Source organism: Armigeres subalbatus, chromosome 2, assembly GCF_024139115.2.
Source record: "Armigeres subalbatus isolate Guangzhou_Male chromosome 2, GZ_Asu_2, whole genome shotgun sequence".
Taxonomy (NCBI): domain Eukaryota; kingdom Metazoa; phylum Arthropoda; class Insecta; order Diptera; family Culicidae; genus Armigeres; species Armigeres subalbatus.
The window spans coordinates 434,642,792-434,658,194 of record NC_085140.1 but is presented as its reverse complement, the minus strand read 5'-3'; the positions used below and the strand labels follow the sequence as shown (position 1 = coordinate 434,658,194).

Sequence of the window (15,403 nt, the reverse complement as noted above, 5' to 3'; positions counted from 1 at the left end):
TTCCAGATTCCTAAAATTGAAAGCACTTCAGAACAACCGTTGGATCTTAGTGTGACCAAGAAGAAGAACGGCGCACGTAGTCCGACACCGATCGAGGTGACCACGCCAACCCCAACACCGACCCCAACTCCAGAAACGGCACCTCTCATGGTTACCTCCCCGAAGCCAGTCGCCTCACCACCGGTGACCATGCCAACCAGTCCATCGCCGACGCCTTCGCCTCGACCCACCCCATCGCCGTCATCGCCCGGTGCGCAGCAGATCTCCTACCCACGACCCATCTATCCGATGTTGCTGGAGGCCATGTACCGCCCTGGCATTCCGAACTTCCAACGGCCGCCGTTCAATTTTTTAGGCTCTCTCGGCCCCAACTTTGACCTGCTGAAGCGAAACGCATCGACGGCTGGCTCCTTTCCGCCAAAGCCCTTTCACGAGGCCATAATGGCCGCCGGTGGACTCACCGGGGGTGGCAAGGTCAAGGACCGCTACTCGTGCAAATTCTGCGGCAAAATATTTCCGCGCTCGGCCAATTTGACGCGCCATCTGCGCACCCACACCGGTGAGCAGCCCTACAAATGTCGGTACTGTGAACGGTCATTTAGTATCTCTAGTAATTTGCAGCGACATGTGCGTAACATTCACAACAAAGAGCGGCCGTTCAAGTGTCACCTGTGCGAGCGCTGCTTCGGCCAGCAGACGAATCTCGACCGGCACCTGAAAAAGCACGACGCCGACGCGGCCGGGCTTGGGCTCGGCCTAGGCGATTCTCCCTCGTCCAATGAGGCGGAACGGGAGGATCACTATTTCGACGATATCCGTACCTTCATGGGCAAAGTGACCTATTCGGGATCGCCCTTGACTGGAACCCACCTGCACGGTACGGCCGGTCACATCTACACGCCTATCGATGTGACAACGGTGGAACCGGACCTGGAGGATGGCTCCAGTGATGTCGAAAGTGACATGATTAACATCGACTCGGACAAGGAACCGATGAACAACAACGATGCGATAGAAGTTGCCACCTAATGGTAGAACATCTTGATCAGCCCAAGTGTTCAACTGTAAATACGAGCTGTTGATTGGACCAAACATCGAACTTTTCTCTTGTCGGTCCTTTTGCGATCCTGCACGAACTGTACATAAATTAGAGGACCGAACCGAACAACTGTAGGGTAAGACGGTATAATATGCCCCCCCTAAGGCAAAACCTTGTTAACTTTTTACTTTTCATCGCAATTTATGCAAACTTTGTGTTATTTGATAATGCAAGAAGTCGCAAATGCATTGCCCGTGAGTAGTCATATAAAAATATTACAGATAACACGTAATAATGCTTTTTTGAAAAGTCGTGAAAAAATGGTTTTCAAAAGGTGCCTGGGCAATACGCCCCACCTTAGCCAAAGACGTTCCATAGCCCTTCATTAGTATTTCATCAATCCCATAATAAAAAGGTTACAAATCCTTATGTGCTCGACATTAAAAACCAACATAAGTCCATTTAATCAGGTTTTAATTACATTTCAATAATTTCCATACAATTTGGAAGCAACTGCTGCAAGCTCGCCGCGCTTGTGTCCAGTTGGTAAGGGCATATCGTCCTGCCTACACTGGGGCGTTTTGGCCAGTAAAACATATTTTCGAAAATCGTTACGTTTTTGAAGATGGAAGCAATTTTATATCATATTAACCACTGAGAAAAGTTATTTTGTTGCCCAACTGAGTGTTCCCGTGCAAGTTTTGCGGACAGTATGCTAGCGTCGCTCCAGAATGTTGAGCAAACAAACACGAAAAGTTACATCAAAACTGTCACTTTTTGTATTTTGCTATTATTTTCATTATGTAATACAAAAATACTTGCACATTCACATAGTACGATGGTTTTACAAATATTTATAGGTACCAACTGATTTTGACCCTTAATTAGTTATAGTTTTCTAGAAATCAAAGAGGGGCGTTTTGGCCAGGTGGGGCGCATTATACCGTCTTACCCTATCTACTGTTTCACCCTATGCTCACTATTAGCGAATTAATTCCGAGTTTAGATTACACACCAATCCCATTGACCAGGCTCACTAACTAATAGTATTAAATCGATAATTACCCTAATCAATTGAAGGAAATATTACTACTTTTAAGACGCTACTTAGGCAATAGGCACTCCCCCTTTTGTACAGACCCTAATTCCCACTGACAAAAGAATTCCTTATCGATTTTTGCACAGCCACACACCCTTATCGTAGATCAAATATTTTCTTTGGTGATATTGATATTGTTTACTTTTATGTAACGAATTTTAGCATTATAGTCAGTAATACATAAGAGAGAAAAAGTTAAACTTTTTAACAAACTCCCCACTTGGAAGAATTTAGTTGAAACCAAAAATTTTAGCGAACACACGACTAAGCACGCGTTTAGAATGGTAGAACAGAAAAAAATGTAGACAAAATTTTATCTTGTGTTTTCTTATTCGGTTGTATTATTATTATTATCATTGATTGAATTTGCTTTAGTTTGTAATTTATTTCCCAAAGAATTGTTCCAGAAGACTTGTACACCTATGAGAGAATTTTTAATATAATAATAAATTAAAGTGAAGGAAGAACTCCAAATTGTAAAATAACGGTTCGACGATTGATTGTTTACTCATACCAACCAACCAACAACCCGCTGCAAAACGATGACAAGCTAATCAAAATTACGGATGGAAGGATGGGAAACGAACGGATTGTTAGTTAGTTTTAAAAACTTGAAGCCCTTTCAGCAAAGAACAAATACATAAATAAATAAACCGAGGAAAATTCCTACACCTTAAGCGCAAAACTTTTCCAAGCATACGTCAAATAAATCAATTACGAAAATGATTCTTGAGTTTTATTGAATTGTGAAGTTGGCATCTGATGAGAAAAATACTAACCTAGTTATTTTAGTTTCCAAATAAAGTCGAGGCTTTCTATTTCAATTTCTTTTCACAGAAATTTCTTCGATAATTCTTCGTGAAATTTATCAAAGTACTAGCTGTATGTACCCGACCTTGGCCGGAATTGTCAGTTTGATTTCGCAATTGCTATTAGAATTGGAAAATTATAAAACCAGTTGGTCAAAAGGGTAATTGTCTTCTAATGTTGAAACTGGATGCGAATGGTAAATGATATGTTATAGAACCAATGATTAAAAGTTGGCATCTGTTGAGGGAAAATAATAAACTAGTTATTTCAATTTCCAAGTAAAGTCGAGGCTCTCTATTTAAATCTGTATCTAATTCTCACAGAAATTTCTTCGGTAATTCTTATGTATGCTGTATGCTGTATGTGCCCGGCCTTGGCCGGGATTGTTCGAATTTGCAATTGCTATTACAATTGGAAAATGATAAAACCAGTTGGTCAAAAGGGTCATTTTTTTAAATGTTGATACTTCATCATTGGATGCGGATTGCAAACGGTATGTTAAAGAACACCCAGGTAACCAGTAAGGATTAAATAAAGCATGTAGCCTCTTAGCGGTGATGACGCCTTTCCCGTGTATTATAAAATGTAACCAGAAAAGCACATAAGAGAGGTCAAAATTGCACTTTAGGGAGATAGATTCAGTTATTTCCGTAAATTCACATTTATTTGCGTTCAATTGAATGCATTGCAGCGGTTAAAAAAAAATATTTTGAATCTTTTTTTTTTCAAAAGACGGGTTGGGGGAGGAGTGTTCCCTTGGGAAAAATGGGGAAAAAATAATGTTTTTTTTAATAACTCCGGAACGCAATGGCCGATTGGGCCAATTTTTCATTAGCGAAAAGTTAGGAAGGATTCCGCATCCAATGTAACATGTTGCCCAACATAAACATTACGGCTTTTCAGGAACATTGAAACGTAATCTAACTCATCTCAGAATGCAATCATCACAAACGTCATTCATTTCATTTATTTAGTTTACATCTTAACAGATAACACTGAATCAACAATTTGACGCTACAATACACGGTTCGAGGCCGCATCACAAACGTCATACCCAGGTGCAATCAAACAGCATCCATAGAATATAGTGGAATGGAATAATAAAATCTAGATAAACTATGTAATTAGTGATAGGGTTAGGTTAACGACAAGGACTGTCAGTGGTCGGAATGGAAAAAAATGTACAACCGATTTCTATTCTCACTGTAAGTTCATTGGACAGATAGTCCCCGCTGTATGGTTCCATATTGGAAAGTTGCACGCATATGGTTCCATATTGGAAAACGTTTGACGTATGAATACTACAGGCTTCAAAGTTGCACAAATGTAGCTGTTTCGTTGCACTTCACGAAAAACAACATTATGCATTCAAAATGCTATTAAAATACTATGCCTCTCATGATTGTTTTGAGAATGCTTATTTAGATCAGCCAGGTTTTTGAAATGCTTATATAATTAATAATAGTAATTCTTATGTATGCTGTATTACAATTGGGAAATGATAAAACCAAAACCCTAATGCTGCTATAGTGCTTACCTTAATGCTTAATGGTTACCTGGACATCCAATGATTAAAAAAGGTAGATTTCAATAGTTCTACCAAATATATTTTTGTGGCATTCTATATGATATTTCCAGGAAAAAGTATTTTTCCATAAGTTATTTTCGGGGAAAATATTATTTTCGGAGAAATACAATTTTTATGGAGAAGAGTCATATTCGGGGAATTGCCAATATCTAAGAAATGATTATTCTCCCCTCTGTATAGTTGTTTGCATAGAATGAAGAATATGTATTCCAAGTTTGGTGGAAATCGGCCAAAACCCCCTTCTTTTTAAGACCTCTGAATTCATATATCATGAGGCTAACACGATGATACTTTTATACTCACAAAATTGTCTGAACCGGCACCGTGAAACGAACCCAGACACCCTCAGCATGGTCTTGCTTTGTAGCCGCGCGTCTTTGCCTGAAATACCAAAAATAACTACGTTAGGGATTCTTTCTGAAATGTCTTCAAATATAACGGGCTTGGTGGTCATATGGCTACCGCTTCTGCCTCATACGCAGGAGGTCGTGGGTTCAATCCCAGGCCCGTTTCATTTCTCCTACTTTGTATCTTTCATATATTTCTCATGTTCTAGCAATCGCTAGAACTGGAAATGGGCTTTCATACCGTTTCCATCTTCTATCCCTATACCTACAATTTGATTAGTTCTAGCAGGTAGCTGTTAGAATTCGAAAAGAGCATAAAAGCTCGTTTCGGCATCCAATTAGAATACATCTCCCTTTCATTACTATCACATTGGCAACCCGTTAACCAAGACGAACCTCTGCCATAGAACCTTACCCCCAGATTCCAATAAAATTCCGCAGGAACTCGTGGCGAGTGCAGAGGTGTTCTCGGCTTGCAGTGGGCGAGTGACTGCATCATCAATTCCTTCCCATCCCCGATGACCGTGAGGAAGTGGCCAGCGCCGTTATCGACCATCCAAAATACTAGAACTCTCGGACTGTGCACATTGAGGTTGGAGAGCAAAAATCCTTCCATCTATTGGTTCCCTGTGCAATTGCGATTGTTCGGTTGATCACGGAGTAGCAACTACGAAATGCACGGTCATCATGCTCATGCTCATGCTCATGCTCATGCTTTCTGAAATGTCTTCAAATATATCGCTGTTAATGACTTCAATTTTAAATATTTTTTTAAATTCTATTGAAAATCTTCACAAAAATCGTTCGAAAATTCCGCCAGCCATTTTTTTGTCTTCCAATTTAGTTTGGATTTCTGACGATTCCTTCTTGAATTCTTCCAGCCAGTATCCCTTTTGAGAATTCTTCCAAAAGTTTTTTCGAATATTTTTCCAGCTGTTTCATCGGGAACTCGTCAAGTAATCGCTTTGAAAATTCCCTCCCCAAACCCCTTCTGGAGTTCCTTTGGGAATGCTTCCCGGAATTACATTGAGATTCGGATTCCATTTTTCTTCAGGGTTAGAAAAGAATGGCCATTTCACCAGGAATTAGTGTGAACTATAGTATGCAAATACTTTTGCGTGGAAATCCGCCAATAATGGACAGTGGATTAGCATCGGATAGAACCTTTACTGTTAATATAAGAAACAAAACAAAAGTTCTATTAGTGCTGTTTTGGTTTGAGGTTTGCGTATCTATTTCGCAAATGCGTTATCTATTTCGAGGTACATATATCACTTTATGCTACCGCATTCTGTTCATAGGAAATACTTCTGTCTTCCTTAAGTCCAGTACTCAATTGTTTTCATTTAATTTGTTCCAGAAAGAATTAAAATCAGTTAGCGGAAACACTTGCATTCAATCAGGGAACAAAAGATAAAGATCTTGAAATGACTTTAAGGCTCAAGACTCCATCACAATATTTTGAAAATTAATGACTGTATCGCTTGTTTGTAATAGTGAGGCAATTGGTACGGAAAAGTGCAGCAGCAATAGATAAATTTTGTTTACAACTGGGGTGGGTGGAAATGGGGTGTTAAAATATGCCAGCTGACGCATAATGTTGCCAGACTTGACGAAATGTTTATTCTATATCATAACACATGTTCGCGATGTATCAATTATATGGGTATTTATCGGTTTAAAAACATTTATTCACCACTTGGAATGCAACAGAAGCTTACATAACATGTTTAAATATTTATTTCTGGTATATTTGTTCAGTCCGACAAACAACAATGACTTTTTTCAATAAATAAATCTGGCAACGGAGAGGAGATCTTTTGTATGCACACCTTTGTTTGCGTGTTGGCTGGCGTATAGGTCATTGCGCGCGGCAAACCTAACCTCACTATTTTGACAGGTGCTGGTCCTGTTGTTTACGTTTCGGACTTAGATCTGCATATTGCACGATGTTGAAGACATTCTGTACATTCCGCATTCAAATATTGGTAATTATCGATAAGTTTAGGTAATTATCGATCAGAAAATCCAAAGAATCATAGAAGAATCTCAAAATTAAAATAAAGTCGTCTGTAAACAACAGGACCAGTACCTGTCAAAAGTCGTGCGTGACGTCACTGTGCAATGGAGTATACGTTGTATTGTTCGGATCACCATTTCACTTACTACGCTAGTGAATTTGAGTCTTCCGCATTTTATTGCATTTACAATACGGTCGTCAAATTTGTCTCTCACTTCGATTTTCGGAAAGCAGTTTTTGACAGTTTTTGGACGTGAAGTAAATTAATCGGTAGTCAAGATTGAATAAAAAGGTGAAACTCAGTTAGTGAATATGTTTTAGGAGTGATTAAATCAAGGAAACAGTGGAAAAAGATCAAGTGAAAAATCAAGTGCGTGTGTATGTGTTTGCTCCGAACGTTCGGAGTTAGTATGCGTTCGAAAAAATACGAATGCCGGCCCAGGAAAAAAGGCAGTTTTCAGCGTTTTTTCAGCAATTCCTCAGTAATTGATAATTTAGATAAGTGAAAAATTAATATGAAAATGCAATGAATATGCTATGATGCAGGTAAGTCGGCAAATAGCCCCAAAATATTGAATTTAGTTCAAAACTTTATTAGTATTAGTGCGGATTCGAATAAAATCATCGTCATTATCGAATTGATTACGGTTTATAGAGCCTTAAACGGGCCTTACACACTTATCAGCAATATTACCAACTTTCAAAGCTTTCGCGCAGACCAGGGGTGGCATTGCGTATCTCGAATCGAGTCACTCGAATTGTACGTTTTTGCATTCGTTTCGAAAAAATTGTGGCATTATGTATTTCGGTCGACTTCATTCAATCGCAGTACAAGATTTCGAATGGTGCAGTACTAGCGCAATCGAGTATGTTCTGTCAAACGAAGTGTAAACAGCAGGCCTATGCTAAGAGCTCATGTTTAGCGTAGCCAACACCAACACCAACGCCGAGCAATGTACGTCAAATCTAAAAAAGCTTAACATCATAAAACATCCAAATTCAGCTTTCTTCAATATGCAACTTCAATCGGGAATATTCATTAAATATGACTAATAAGTTTAATTGATTACAAAACTTATCTACATGATCAATTTTGATTTTACTTACATGGAGAACAACAATTTGTCTTTTATTTCAGCGTGAAAAGCTTGAGCAGAATTTAAAAAGAAATCCTGCTCTTTTATTGTTGTGGATATTTTTAATTATCAAGCTACAATCATTGGTGTTGTTGACGATTGTTGACATCTCATGCAACTGACAGCGGTCTATCTGCACACTGTGCCCGGGACATGGTGGCTATTTTTAGGCTAATGGAGTTAGATAGGGATGTCTATAGCCTGGTAAACAGAGAGAATAAGAGATAGCTGTCTCCGTGTTTAGTATGCCGCCCGCTGGAGAGACAACCTTCGGCGCATGGCGAATGTGAGTAAACAGAGAGAATAAGAGTAATTTCATCTGCGTGTAGCATGCTGTTGGAACGGCATCCTTCAGGGCATGAATTGGAAGTTTATTTATAAACAAGCAAATTGTGCTCAATGACTATAAAAAGCAATAGTATTGTCAGTGTATACACGGAGTGATTTTGACTGTGCATCCGAGCTCCATCTAGTTGTCGATATTCATCATCCTCATCACCACGACTACCTCTTGATCGTGACTTGGTCAACTGACTCTGACAACTTTTACGTTGGGCAGCAATGAACCTTCGGAAATAGCAACATGGCGAAAGCTTACTTCCGATGATACCAACCGGTGATAATCTATAAAAGCTCGCTGTGTCATCAGCATGTTCTCTTTTAAAGTTCAATCATTGTAGCATAATGTTGTCCTAAATTAGTGTGGACCATGTGGAAAAGGGAAGAAATTTGAATTAAGAGAAGTAAAGTGAATTAAAGCATTACAATTTGAAAAATCCTAATGGGCAATTGAAATAACTAAGTTTGTGAAGAAGATTAAAGAGTTGGATTATAAATGAACTTGCATGTCTATCAGTGAAATTTAATAACATATTATCGGAAAGAAAGTGAACGGATACGGGGATCAATCAGACTACTGCTCATCATTGCTACCGACATCTTGGTCCTTCGAGCCGGATACCGTCGAACTCTGGTAATCCGCCAGGCAGCTTGAAACACGCCACGTGGTAGACCCAGGTTGATCGTATCTCGTCGTTCGAATTCATTCTAGGCATCACAATGCCTGTAAGCAGGTAATTAGTTGTCCAAGCGTATCTATCTCTACCTTTTGAGCTACGCGGTCTGTGGTTTTCAGATCATCATCTCCACAACGATGTCGATTGATCGCCGGATTAAGTCTTTGAAAACGAGACAGAAGAGCCTACTAACTTCGTTCGGTCTGATCAAATCGTTTGTAGACGAATACACAGAGGCAGAAGGAGCACGTGAAGTGGGTGTTCGTCTCGAACATCTCGTGAGTATATGGAACGATTTCAACGGCATACAAGCGGAGCTCGAGACCGCTACCGACGCTCATCTGAAAGAACGTGTCGAATTCGAAACGGCGTACTTCCGTGTTAAGGGATTCTTACTCTCCATTACTAAAACGGAAACTACATCCCCTCGTAATACATCTTCTTCACTAAACACACAAAGCTCTGCGGCGTCGCATATTAGATTGCCCGATATAAAAACTCCCATTTTCACTGGTAATCTCGACCAGTGCATTCAAAGTTAATTGCCTCTATGCCGGGTATTAAGTCACCCGGTGTGGAAATTAATTACTATGTCTGAAACTTGATTATGCATATGTACAACATGTGATAGATTAAGTTCGGAAAAGGTATTGGAGGGTAACCGCCCCTTCGGTGGGCTTTGATCCCACGACCCTAGTTCGCATGACAGGTGCTTTCCCTACTAAGCTACGAAGGACCTCCGACGTCCAGCGTAGCTTAGCGGGTACTGATGAAACCAAATTCCCAGCACCAGGCACCAGCCGACATTGTTCATCCTCAAGCACTTGTCGAAAGTGCAAAGGACATCACCACACTCAGCTTTGCCAAAGTTCCGGTCTTCCACCCTCGAAGTCTAATGAAGTCTCCGAATTCAAAGAGAACCCGCTTCTGTTTCGCCACTGAATCGGTTTTCTCAAACACTGAAGGCCCAACGGAAACGAATACATCTTCCAATCGCAGGGATTGGACAATCGTCTACGGAATCGCGTTTCAAGTTTCCATCGAAAATCCGCTCTCGTGTCTGTAATTACTCTGTTAGTGTAGATTTCTTCGTCCTGCCTAAGGTGGCAATCGATCTTCCTTCCACCACAGTAGATGCCTCAGACTGGATGATCCCTCCAGGCTTTCAGTTAGCAGATCCTGCCTTCCATCAGCCCAACCACGTTGATCTCATATTGGGAGCAGAAATATTCTTTGAGCTGTTCAATGTGACAGGCCGAATACAGCTTGGAAATAGGTTACCAACTCTCGTGAATTCCGTCTTCGGCTGGGTCGTTTCAGGGAAACCACACAGCGTTCAATCACCACTCCAATCGTTTATAATATTGCCACCGTGAGTGACATCAACAATCTCATGGAGAAATTTTGGTCCATTGAAGAAGACAGCGTTCGTTCTTGCTACTCTGTTGAAGAAATTGCGTGTGAAGAGCATTTCTGCCGAACATTTTCTCGAAATCCCGACGATCGCTACATCGTGCGTTTTCCTGTAAAAGAAGAGGTGATCGTAAATCTCGTTGACAATCGCCGTACTGCTATTCGTCGTTTCCGGTTACTGTAAACTCAACTTGCGCGAAATGAAGAACAAAACCAACAGTATTGTGACTTTATGAGCGAGTATTTGACATCGTGTCATATGCAACGCGTTGAAGAGAATCAATCATCTCCGAGACCATGTTATTATCTACCCCATCATGCTGTCGTTAAGGCTCAAGACTCCATCACAATGTTTTGAAAATAATGACTGTATCACTTGTTTGTAATAGTGATGCAATTGGTACGGAAAAGTGCAGCAGCGATAAATACATTTTGTTTACAACTGGGGTGGGTGGAAATGGGGTGTTCAAAACATGCTAGCTGATGCATAATGTTGCCAGACTTGACGAATTGTTTATTTTATATCATAACCGTGAACATGGTGTATCAAATATATGCGTATTTACCGGTTTAAAAAATGTTATACGCCACTTAGAACGTAATAAGTAGAAGCTTACATAACATGTTCAAATATTTATTTTTAGTTTTTTTTTGTTCAATCCAACAAACAGCAATGATTTTTTCCAATAAATAAATCTGGCAACGGAGAAGAGATGATTAGTTTCTTGTGTATGCACATCTTTGTTTGCGTGTTGGCTGGCGTATACGTTGTATTGTTTGGATTGAATGAAGCTGCATCGCGGTGATTTCGTACTTACCATTTCATTTATTGCGCTACTGAATTTGAGCCTTCCGCATTTTATTGCATTCACAATACGGTCGTCAAATTTGTCTCTCACTTCGATTTTTGGAAAGCAGTTTTCGACAGTTTTTGGACGTGAAGTGAATTTATTGGTAGTCAAGATTGAAGATAAATGTGAAATTCAGTTAGTGAATATGTTTTAGGAGTGATAAAATCAAGGAAACAATTGGAAAAGATCAAGTGCAAAATCAAGTGAGTGTGTATGTGTTTGATCCGAACGTTCGAACGTTGGTATGCGTTCGATGAACATACAAATATCGGCCTAGGAAAAACGCAGTTTTCAGCGTTTTTCCAGCAATTCCTCAGTAATAGCTAGTTTTGATAAGTGAACAATTAATATAGAAATGCCATGAATATATTATGATGGAGGGTAAGTCCGTAAATAGCCCCAAAATATTGAATTTAGTTCAAAACTTTATTAGTATTAGTGCGGATTCGAATAAAATCATCGTCATCACCGGATTGATTACGGTTTATAGGGCCCTAAAGAGGACAGCACCACCACAAGGGTCTTCTTCTTCTTCTTCTTATTGGCATTACATCCCACAACTGGGACAGAGTCGCCTCGCAGCTTAGTGTTCATTAAGCACTTCCACAGTTATTAACTGCGAGGTTTCTAAGCCATGGTACCATTTTTGCATTCGTATATCATGAGGCTAACACGATGATACTTTTATGCCCATGGAAGTCGAGACAATTTCCAATCCGAAAATTGCCTAGACCGGCACCGGGAATCGAACCCAGCCACCCTCAGCATGGTCTTGCTTTGTAGCCGCGCGTCTTACCGCACGGCTAAGGAGGGCCACCGGGTACCACAAGGGTACGAGTTGTTTTTGACGCGCCTTGACCCACACCAAATGGCCCATCTTTAAATGATGCACTTATGGTCGACTTAATAGTGCAAGAAGACCTAAGATCCATTATTATGCGTTCTCGAATCCGCCCTGTTCTTCTCAACGCCGATATTAAGCAGATGTATCGACAGATTCTTACTGATTAACAAAGCAACAATCTAACCTCGAGTCACCACGAGTACGCTGGCTCCTTCCCCTCTCTTATTAACTGTATAATAAAATGATATTGATTGTATATATGTATCACAAAGAACCATGGCTCCGTAAAGTGTTATACACGCCTGAGCCTACCAAATAAACGAACTTGAAAAAAAAAACAAAGCAACAATTTACAGCACATCGTCTGGAGTCCTTCACACGAAGTCCCACTCTATACATACGAATTGAAAACCATTACATACGGTACCCCAGGCGCTCCTTTTGTTGCCACAAGGGGACTGCAACAACTCGCCGAAGACAAGCAGGACAATTTTCCGAATGCTGCGCACGTGCTTCGGAAAGACTTCTATGTCGATGATTTATACTCCGGAGCAAACACGTTGGATGAAGCCGTTGCTTTGCGAAAGCAACTGGAAGCACTTTCATAGAAAGGGGGATTTGAATTACGTAAATGGATCTCCAACGAATCAGCTGTTGTACAAGACGTTGCTCCTGAGAAGAAAGCCGATCAATCAACTATCGATTTAGGCCGAGTTCGGTTGCTAACATTACCTATTAAATAGCAGGCCATGACTTTGCCTTTTTGATCGCCGGGCAATCAACGAAGTTGCACGCTCGATAAGGCAGCACCTAAGCGATCAACCAACGGATAGCTCGTTCCGCGGAATTTGGCCGCACATTTGGCGATCTTACCAGGTTGTTCCTGGTCAGAAATTATTGTTTTGTAAGTATGTTGTGGGCGTGGTTGGGACATTTTTTCTTCGGTTTCGATTTGTGATGTCGAAGAATCTCTGGAAGAGCGGCTTGTGATGTCGATGATTTGCTCATCGGTTTTGGTTTGTGATGGCGAAGGCACTCAGGTTGAAACATTTGTTGTTTCTCAACGGTTTCGACCCATAAAGTCGAAGGCGCTTTCCACATCTGTTTCGATATGTGATGTTGAAACTGCTGTGGTAGAGCGCCGGATTGAATGATTTGCCCATCAGTTTTGGCTTGTGACCTCTGGAAGAGCGCCGAAATAAGTTATTTGTTTTCTCATCGGTTTGACTTAAACGAGTTAAAATATCGAAAGAACTCTGGAGTAGCGCCGAAGCAAATGATTCGTTTTCTCATCGGTTTCGACGTGTAATATTGAAGGTACCAGAAAAAACCCTGAATAATCCACCGCACAGATGCTATCCATACGAATAAATTTTTGCAGCGTCTCCCTCCGACGAGCGCTTGCGCTGCCACCGATGCCAAGCGATTATGATTTGCACTGCACCTTGAAGAAAATGCCTCTACCCTGGTTTTGCACGGCCGCGCTGGCTGGATATCGAACGAACGAAAGGTGGAGCCAACTTGCTGACGCTAATGATGATGGCAACCGAAAGGCGTTTCCTTTGCAATTGGATACTGGCAATGCGAGTTCTGATTTTCGCGACCAATTGGCACTTCAACTGTAAACTGCAATATAGTTTCATTAGATAAACCTAATTATAATAAATTGAATGAAGGATTTTACACATACTCAAGACCCCTGATATTAACAGTCTTATGGAGCGATGATTGGGTCTGAAAAATGAGGATGGAATATTTCACCGACAGAAAAATTCTAGCAAAGTCACACTTTTTTAACCTTGATTTGCTCAATTTGCAGTCATCTTGAACTACACTTGAACTAAGCTCTCAAAAACAACCGCAGACAAACATTATTTTTGCCGAGATGCCAGCATTACCATTTTGCGGATTTCGTCTTCTTCTTCATTGCTATTACATCCCCCACTAGGACATTGCCGCCTCGTAGCTTAGTGTTCATTAAGCTCTTCCACAGTTATTAACTGCGAGTTTTCTAAGCCAAGCTACCATTTTTGAATTTGTATATCATGAGGCCCGATGATACTTCTATGCCCAGGGAGGTCGAGAAAATTTCCAACCCGATAATTTGCTAGACCAGACTGGGTACCGAACCCAACCCTCAGTGTGGTGCGTAATAAAAGTTTAAATTTTTACTGCCGAAGTACTACGTCCTTAATATTTATTTGAAATGAAATTTTCCTTCAAAGAAACCGAAAATAGCAATCTGCTGGCCTTTATTAATATGGTTTGAACGATATTTCGTGACTTATCTGCAGAAAAATACCGCGCGTGACAGTAACGCAACTGTTGCACCATTAAAATCATGATTATCTTCGCAAAATAACGCTTTTACCTCGAACCCGCAACGAGGATCAACAATATCCCATCGAAAGTGATAATTTACGACAATGGCTTCTGGTGATTTGACGGGCTCAGTGCGTCTGTCTTCTTGGCCCATATGCGAAATTGATTCCATGTCTGTTCTCGTTCGGACCCATAACGATGTGAAGCATGCTTCCCTCCAAATTACTTCGATTCCGAGAGCCAAATTATCAGTTTGATGCCCATTATTAAGTTTAACGTGCCTTAAATTGTTGCGAATCCTGGTAGTTTGCTTCTGAACAACTGTACCCCGTTTTATCTGACTCGACGGCAACTCTACGAACTTTCATTTATTTATAGTCCTATTAATTGTGCACTACATTTGGAAAAGCCAAATGCAAAAAAAAAACAATTGCAGGCATTGGAAGAAGCAGATTTTGTTTCCGTAGTTTGATCGTTTGTGTCATACAACTGGCTGCCGGGCAATGCTGTACCACCTACGATTTAAGCAAATTAGCGTAACAATGCTGAGGCAAGTTTTTTTTTGCGGTCAGCCAGAAGTAAATATCGATAATCGAGCGACTTAAAAGCTAGCAATGCGGGAGTCGTGAACTACCTTGCGGACAATTTGACCATTTCTTTCCTTTTTTGCAGAATATTTCGAAAGAGGTTATACTCTGCGTCGTGTGGTGGTCGTTTAGATTCGCTGATGGGTGCAATTTAATGATGATTGTATTTTGAGACCGAAGCGAAGAAAGTTTAATTTTATCACAATGTAAAACAATGTTTGTTCCATGTATAAGTTGTATTCAGTTTTCAGTAGACAACAGTTGTCTTTTTCTTTCGATGGCCTAAGGGAAGACAAGAGTTAAAAATGCAAAAAAAAAGCAAAAAGCAAGC

At 40.5% G+C, this 15,403-nt stretch overlaps 1 protein-coding gene across 3 annotated transcripts in view; it reads left to right on the top strand.

The window, feature by feature from the left end:
* LOC134213593 (transcription factor hamlet) overlaps positions 1-2,864 on the top strand; it is a 329,303-nt gene extending 326,439 nt beyond the window's left edge. For all 3 annotated transcript variants that reach the window (XM_062692795.1, XM_062692797.1, XM_062692796.1), the window contains exon 9: positions 7-2,864. In XM_062692795.1, the coding sequence (XP_062548779.1) occupies positions 7-1,029 (1,023 nt within the window). In that variant the 3' untranslated portion in view covers positions 1,030-2,864. The remainder of the gene's footprint in view (positions 1-6) is intronic.
* The last annotated feature ends 12,539 nt before the right edge of the window (positions 2,865-15,403 follow it).